Here is an 8,116-nt window from a genome sequence, read left to right as displayed (position 1 = left end):
AGTCCCTCTGGGCCCGTCTCAACTGGAAAGTTAGCGTGAGCTCTGCACCCCCTCCCCCAAATGCCCGGACAGCTCCCCAGGGCCAACCTGACCCCTAGGGGTAGGAAGGCTGGTGCTTTATTCCGGGATCGGGGGGCGCAGCCCTTCCCAACCCCCAACCACTCGGGCTCCCCTAAAACTCCTCTGACCCTGAAGGAAAATCGTGAGTGATCCAGGCCCGGCGCAAACGTCAGTCGCGGCGCGGGGGGAGGCGAGGGGCGCACACCCTTGTTGTGCCTTCTTCCCCAGCTGTCAGCAGCTTGCGGGGTGAGCTCGCTGCGGCGGGGGGGGCATCACTGTGTGGCCCGCCAGCGAGTGGCATTGGGGGAGGGTCCCCGCGCTGCGCTTTGCAGGGAGCCGGGACGAGCAAGTGATTTGGACTCGCTGGACAATCACTTTTACCCCCGGGTTTAGCCAGGGCCAGATTCGCTGCGACCCAGGGCGGACCCGTGCGAGCTTCCCACGGGGTCGGCTCTGGTGCGGGCCTAGGGGTCGCTTCGCTTTGCGGTTGGACTGTCGCGGGTCCCAGCGCCCCAGCCGGCCACTCGCCCTTCCCAGGCGCTGCCCAGCGGTCCCCGACGCGCTCCCCGGGTCCCCCCCCCCGCGCTCTGCTATTCCCACGGCTGCAGCGGAGCCCTCGCCCTGGCCGCTGGCATCCCCTGGGCATGGGGAGCCGTCCCGGCCGCGGGCAAAGCTCGGCTCGGCTCTGCCTGAGCATCACATGCGCCCGCCTGGGCCTTTTTTTTTTTTTTTTTTTTTTTTGGAGTGGGAAAAGGGTTCATCGCGCGCCTGACCCCGTCGTTTGCCTCCCGCTCCTGCTCCCAGTTGCGGCGTCACGTGACGGGGGGAGTGAGTCGGGGGTTTAAATTCACTTTCAAGACACCCCTGATAAAAATCTTGCCCCATAAAGTAGCGGTAGTTTTATGGCGGCGGCTTTTTTTCCAGCCCCGGCTGCTCGGGCATAGAGGCCATTTGGCAGAGTCAGATTTTTTTTTTTTTTTTAGGGGGGAGGACGAAAAAGGGGGAAATCTCGGAGCCCTGCGAGGACCCGCACACGCGACTGGTAAGCGGCTTGGGGGGTTCATTCCGCAGCGGTTTGCAGCGACGGAGAGCCCAGGAGGTGGCTGGACGGGGGCTCTTATTATTTTTTTTTCAACCAAATAATTGAATGGGGCCGGCGCGCGAGCGGATCGCTTTGCACGGGGCGTGATGGAGGCACCGGTCCGCGGGAGAATTTAAGGCACTGGGGCGTATTCTGTGCGTTCCTGCAAGGCTCGGCTCTGAGCTCAGAGGTGCGTATACCAGGAGCCGAGGTGGGGTTGGGCGCACGCTAGATGCAGACGGACCCAACGCAGAGCCGGGCACATTTGCAGCTGGGTAACCTACGCCCGTATCGTGGAGAATATACACCCGGGTGTATATTTCCGAACACATCTGGGGCGTCGCCGCGCGTTCTGACTGCGGCTCGCGGTTCGGTGGTTCCCTTTAGCCGATCCGTTTGCAAATCGCGGGTTTAGCTCAGTTCTGTTTCTGCAGCCGCGGAAGACGAATTAATTGGAATTAAACCGTAACCCTCAGCTGTCGAAAAGCCCAGCCCGCACCCGAGGGGGCCGGTGTAACTTTCCAGCAGCTGCTGCCCAGCCTCTGGCTTCTCCGTGGGATTGAATTTGCGGTGGGGAAAAAGAAGAGCAAAGTTTCGGAGCGTTTGTTGGCGGGAGGGGAGTTCCCTGAGCTTTCTGTCCTCCGCTAAATTCAGAAATAATCTGCCGAGGAAAGTTCACCTTCCTTTTGCATCTGTCTGGGTATTTAACCAACCAGAAGCTCAGCGGAACCCGGGGGCTGGTTTAATTGGCCTGCACAGCCGATTAAAAAAGCGCTAGAAAAGGCTTTAAACCGGGGGTATTTGTTACAATCCGGCGGCCGCCGAGCCGCAGGGATTTTTCTCTCCCCCTCCGAAAGTGGGACCTTGTCCCCCGCTCCAACACGCAAGGGCCTGGGGGTGTTTTTTCTTGCAAACCACAGAAGCGCTCCTCGCCTCGCCGCTGCGTGTTACCTCCAAATCGGTCTTTCCCCCTCTTGCGCCTTCCCTCCACCCGATCTCCCCGCCACACTTCGGGGATTTTCCCCGCTGGCGGGTGCTCCTGCAGGCCATGGGGTCGCGGGGGCCTTTCTCTCCCCCTTACAGCCCTCGGGGTCCGCCCCCGCCCCCGGGACCGGCTCAGCTGGCGGGATTGGAGCCGGCGGTGGTACCCGGGCCCGTGCGGGATGGGGAAGGTGAATTTCTTTGGGGCGTTTCAGGCTCGGGGACCCCAGGGCGAACCTCGTGCAGAAGAACAGGAATGAATTGGACAATAACCACGGGAACCCGCCCGCCTGGGCCAGCCCCAGCGCCCGGATCCGAAGCCACCTGGCGAGGCGGAGGGAGGGGGATCCGAACCGGCACCAAACAAAACAATCCGCCCCCGCCTTCAGCCACCAAGGCCAAGGACCACGGCCGACCCGCGAAGGGCGGTTGGCAGCGCAACCCCGCCCGGTGCGCTCGGCCCCCGCGGGAACCGCAGGGCGCCCGTCCCCCGGGCGTGGCGTTAAAGGGACCCCGCGCCGCGCCGCGCCCCACCCGCCCCGGCTCCACGTGTCTGCGGCGCGGCCCGGGCCGGTGCTGCGGGGCTGGGCTGGGAGGGGAGCTGGAGGCGCGGGCGAGGCCTGGCCGCGGGATTTGCACGTGGCTCGAGCAGGAGCTCCAGGGGATCCGCGGCCTGGCCCCTTCCCCGGCCATTCGCCCTCCCTGCCAGCCCCCCCGGCGATGTCCGCGCGGTTCTCGGGCTCGCAGCGCGGGGGGGGTCCGCTCCCGGGCCCGGCGCGGGGAGGAAGGGGGGTCCGCTGCCCTGGGCGCGGGTTCCAAGGGGCCCTGCTCGCCCTCGGCTGCCCGGGCAGAGCGGCCCGCGGCCCAGGCGAGGGAGCCAGGCGGCCCCGGGCCGAGCTGCACCTGCGGAAGGTGAGCGCCGGGCGGGGGTCGGGAGGGCCCCAGGCTCGCATTGAGCCCCGGCCGGGGCTGGGGTGGGGGGCGGGGGCCCGGGTGGGGGTGGGGGGTGGGGTGCTCCCCGGCCAGGAGGGGGCGGGGGCGGGGGTGGGGTGCTCCCCGGCAGGGGCTGGGGTGGGGGGCCGGGAGGGGGCGGGGGCCCGGGTGGGGGTGGGGTGCTCCCCGGCAGGGGCTGGCTGGGGCTGATCTCGGGTGATTGACAGCAGCGTCAGCGCCGGGGGGTGGGAGGGGGCGGCAGGCGAAAGGCCCCGAACTGGATTTTCCCGGGCCAGTTTGGCGACAGCAGCCCGGGCCGGTGAAGCCGTGGCAGGGGGATGGGCGTCCCGCGGCGGCCCCTGCGGCCCGGGGAGTCCGGCTGCCCCGCCTAGCGCCCAGCCCAGCCCCAGGGCTGCAGGATGCGAAGCACCTTCGGATGCTCCTGAGGCGGCCGAGCGGGTATCCGGAGCCCCCCGCCGCCGGCCAGCAGCGTAAGTGCCCCGGGGCTCCCCCTGCCCACGGCCCAGCGGGGCCGGGCTCAGCCGGACACGCCGGTACCTAATTCCCCTGGGCCCCGGGGCCTCTGCCCGGGCCAGGGGGAGCCGACGTGCCGAGGTAGGACAGCTGCGTTGGGGCCCCGTCGGCCCGGCCGGGGGAAGGGGGTGGGGCCCCTCTGGGCCGCCCCGGGCTGCGGGCCGGACCCCTCCGAGCCCTGAGCCCCGCAGGGCGGGCGCAGAACGGCCCCAGCTCGCTCCCTTTGCCCGGGGGCTGTTGGTTTGGACGGCGCTACAGAGGCCCGCGGCCGGGGTGTCTCCCCCCGGGGCTGGCGCTGGCGCTGGCCCCGGCCCCGAGCCCTGCGGCAGAGCCCGTCCGACGGGGGGGGAGCTGGCGGCTCGGATCCGACCCCCGCGGTGCTGCTCCGATTCAGCCGCCCCCGGAGCCCGTCTCGGGCCGCCCCGAGGAGTGAGTCCGGCTCCCGGCGGCGCCGGACGGTGGCCGCGAGGTTTGTACCGCGGTGGGAGCCTGGCCGGGGCTCGGGACGGGCTGGGACCCCCGCCAAGCGCCTGCCCCCCCACCAGGCCTGCGGGCGTGCGCGGTGCTTCAGCCCGCTCCGCTGTCTAAACGCGCAGCCCTCGCGGGGAGCCCAGCCGGGCAGGGAGCCGTCGGGCAGAGCCGGGCTCGGGGATGCCCGAGTCCGAAGCTGTGGCCGGTTCCCGGGGGCTGCGCTGGGGCAGCGCCTTCAGCCAGACGGGGGCGACCCGGCTGGACCAGGGAACGGACCGACCAGCGCCGCTCAGTGCAGGAACCGCCCCCGCCCCATGTAGGATCCAGAGCCGCTTAGGCTGGTCCTGGAGCGAGAGAAACTCCTTTCCCCGGAACAGCTCCCGGGCCGCCCTCTGCCAGCTCCCCGGGCCCCCCTCTGCCAGCTCCCGGGCCCCCCTCTGCCAGCTCCCGGGCCCCCCTCTGCCAGCTCCCGGGCCCCAAGGCAAAGGTCCCGGGGCCTGGCTGGGGGATGCAAGCGCGCGGATTTCCTTTCGCCTGGTCGCTTTCCCCCTCCCCCCGCCCGCCAAATGTCCAGAGGCAGCTCAGGCAGAGCCCCCCGTTTCCCAGAGGGCGGCTTCCACTCTGGGCCGGCGCCCCCCAAAAGCCACAGGCCGGGCGCCCATGAAGCGCGTCTTCCCCGCCGCCGGGTGACCCGGGGTTTCCTGCTAAGTCGGCCACGCTCCGCGTTTGAAACGCCCGGGTGCCTGGCGGAGACGGGCTCCAGAGACGCGGGTCCTGTTCCCCGCCCCAGCCCCTCAGATCCCCGCGGTGCGGGGCTGGCGCTTCTCGCCGGGGAAGAGGAGACCAGCCGGGCGCCGGCGGGGAATGGGAACGTCGGAAGCCGGGCAGAGAGTCTCAGCCGTTCTCCCCCTGTCCCCGGGCCTGGCCTGGCTGTTGGGGCGGCGGCGGCTTCCCGAGCTAAGCGCGTTGCAAACGCCTCTCGGGGGTCCCGCTCCGGTCCCAAGGCGGCGGACCTGTGCATTGCGCGGTCGGGACTCAGGGCGCCCCCAGACAGGCAGTCCCGCGGCACCTCCGCTCCTGAGCCCCTCGTGAGCTCTCGGGGGCCAGGCCCGGGCTCCCGACGCTGGAGCGGGGCAGCAGAAGGACTGAGGGAGACGTAATGCACTAGCCGCGTGTAGGGACCGGCCTGGAGCCCCTTCGCCAGCGGACACGCGGTCCTGGAGCGCCTCCGAGACTAGCCCTTGTCCTGGGCGGGGGAGCTCCGGGGTGAGCCAGTGGCCAGGCATTCAGATGCTGCAGGGCGGCTGGTTTGCGCCCCGGCCCGGCTACCCGGGCTCCATGTGCCAGGCAACCTTTGGCCGGCTGGAGCTTTTACCGGGCCCGGGCGGGATCCGGCCTGACGCCTGTTGTGCGGGAGCTGGGAAGGGCAAAGCCCCCGGGGAGGCGGACGGGCGCTTCGCAGCGATCGCCCGCCCGAGTGAGGCGCGGGGCCCGGGCGGCTGGTTCCGAACGCCGCAGCCTCGCCAGGTTCTCTGCCCCGGGAAATTGACGAGAGCCGGGTGGAAACGCGCTGCTCGCTCGCGGGGCGCCGCGCAAGCCCCTTGGCCCGGAAAAAGTGCCGGGGGATGCGCGGCGGCCTCGGCGGAGCTGTCAGGCCTTATCTTTATGGGCTTTTCCCAGCCTCCGGCCGAGCTGAAGCGAGGTCCCCTTTTATCTCAGGGAGTTTGCACTTAGCAGGTTGACCCGGCGCAGCCTTGTGCTGGAGGTTGAAAACAGACGGGAGATAAGGGGGGAGCGGGGAAGGAGGGCCCGCGCGGCCGCTTCCCGCAGCAGCCGGTGCTGGAAAGGAAAACCCAGCTGCGACACCTCCTCCTGGCGCGGCGCGGCCCGGGAGACGAGGAAGGCGCGTTCCCCGGGCGAGCTGGTAAAGGCATTTCGGTGTCGCGGATCCCGGCCCGGGTGCGAAGTTTCGGAAAACACCTGGCGCCAGGGCCGGGCTCGGGGGCGGGAGCGTTTGTGGAGCTGTGAGTGCCCCGGCTGGAGAGACCGGGTGAGGACGGCCGAGGTCCATCTCCAAGCCCGTCTGCTTAGTTGGGACCAAGCATGAGCCTGGAGATCGAGCTCAATGGGGGCCCGGTCTGGCGCTGGTGCTGAGTGGGGACTTTCCAACCAAGTCAACGGCTTTCCTGGCTGGGGAGCAGCCGCTGCAGCTGCTTGGTGCTCGGGTCGGTCTTAGCACCGGCGGGAACGAATCCGTCCTTCCTTCGTCCGTGAACCTCCGGACCGGAGGCTAAAAACACCCCCTGTTCTTTGTGCCGCTAGGCCGAGACAAGGGGAACTGCTGCTCAGTGGAGCCATCGGGGTTCCCAGCCAGCCCTGGCTGCGGGGAAGGGTTACGCTAAACAGCGAGGGGGAAACGAAAGGTTTTGTTCTCTAGGACGCGATCCTGGCGTGCTCCGCACAGGCCCTGCGCCGGGCCTGCAGCAAGGAAAGCGCCGAGCTATTGCCAGGGTGCCGCAATCCGGGACGCGGGGCTTTGAATCCGAAAGTTGAATGCAAGAGCCAGTCGGAGGGGCTTGCACGCGGGCTTGCACGCGGGGTTTGCACGCGGGTTTGCACGAGTGTGATGTCACCTCCCGTGCCGAGAAATGGGCTTCGTTCGAGATGTCTGTGAGTTGGGCTGTGTCACCAGCTAGGGAAACCTCCGGCCCCGTTTACCAGCCGGCTCAGGGGAGGAATTAACCACCTGGGGCTCCAATCCAGGGGCCAGCGCCTCGCCCTTGGCAAACCAGCGGCCGGGGGGAGGCCGGGGCGGCGGCTCGGCTTTTCCCGGCTCGGCATCTGAAAGGACGGGTACAAGATCGCCCGCGCAGAATCGCACCCCCGGGGCCCGTGTCTCGCGGGGAGCAGAGTCCCACTCCCGGGATCGGGCCCCCCGCTCGGGCTGTGCCGCCGGCAGCGCGCTGCGGGGGTGGTGCTACCCGCCCGCCTTCGGCCCGGGTGACTCGGCTTGGCCTGCAATGGGCCCGATCCCGGCGGGAGGAGGCGGGCTGGGACAGGGCTGCGCTGGCACGGCGGGGCCAAAGGGGGACAAGTGTGCGTTGCCGCGGGGGGACCCCCGGGAAGCCAGCGGGTGTCACCCGGCGCCGCTGCGCTGCGCTGCGCTCCGACGTGGCACTAACCCCGCGCTGTCCCCTCTCGCAAAGGAAATGCTCCAGGAGAAAAGCCTGTCTGAGACGGAAGAAGGGTTCCCAGCCGCCCCGGCCCCCGGTCATGCCGAATCCGCCGCGGGCTCCCCGGTGCTCGCCGTGGCAGGAGTCAGCGGCACGCCGCTGAGCAGCCCGCAGGGCCAGGATCCGGAGCAGGTAGGCGCCGCGTTTACACGACAGCCCGCGCTCGACCTCTCCACATCGCCCGGGCAGCGCAGCCCCTTCCCGGCTCCCCCGGGAGCTCCGATCGCTGGAACCTCTCTGGCCCGGGAGCTGAGCGAAACCCTGTCCAACCCCCGCGCACGCTCCATTTTCATTTGCAACCCCCGTTTGCAAGGGGCCGCGCAAGGGCTCCCCAAACGCGGTGCAAGCGCGCAGCAAAACCGGCCCCTTTCCCGCAGCTCTCCCCTGTTTCGCTCCCCCCGGCCGCGCGCTTCCTTTCTCTGCCTCGCTCCAAACCAGTCATTCACCCCCACATTGGCTGGCCCTAGCGGGCTGGTAACCCCCCTGCAAAAAGGTGATGCGGGCCCAGATTTTTACACCGTCATTAAACACAGTGGTGCTCCTTGGGCCCAAAAGGTCTGATTGTAAAGCCGGTTGCAGCCCAGCCTGCCTTCTGATTGGCTCGGGGTATTTTTATAAAGTGTTGACAACTTTCCCATATCAGAATTATAACCTGCCAGGAGGTGGGGAGGGGAAGGAGAGATGTAAAAGGAGGTAATTTGTATTTGTTCTTCAAGCTATTTGTTTTAAACCTGTCTCATCAGAAATGCATTAATAGTCGTTATGCCTTGGGCTTTTTAGCTCCATTTAGATCAGTCGCTGGGCTTGTCTTCAAAACCCTTTT

The 8,116-nt window shown here is 68.3% G+C and overlaps 1 protein-coding gene across 10 annotated transcripts in view; it reads left to right on the top strand.

Moving 5' to 3' along the window:
- Positions 1-1,059: 1,059 nt before the first annotated feature.
- TBX4 (T-box transcription factor 4) overlaps positions 1,060-8,116 on the top strand; it is a 65,322-nt gene continuing 58,265 nt past the window's right edge. The window contains exons 1-2 of one of the 10 annotated variants that reach the window (XM_075013912.1): positions 1,060-1,102; positions 7,267-7,425. In XM_075013912.1, coding sequence (XP_074870013.1) covers positions 7,270-7,425 — 156 coding nt within the window. In that variant the 5' untranslated portion in view covers positions 1,060-1,102; positions 7,267-7,269. The other 9 variants (XM_075013906.1, XM_075013911.1, XM_075013903.1 and 6 more) reach the window with 9 other exon arrangements.

Source organism: Carettochelys insculpta, chromosome 19, assembly GCF_033958435.1.
Source record: "Carettochelys insculpta isolate YL-2023 chromosome 19, ASM3395843v1, whole genome shotgun sequence".
NCBI classification, from domain to species: Eukaryota; Metazoa; Chordata; order Testudines; family Carettochelyidae; genus Carettochelys; species Carettochelys insculpta.
This window is presented reverse-complemented; position numbering and strand designations above follow the sequence as displayed.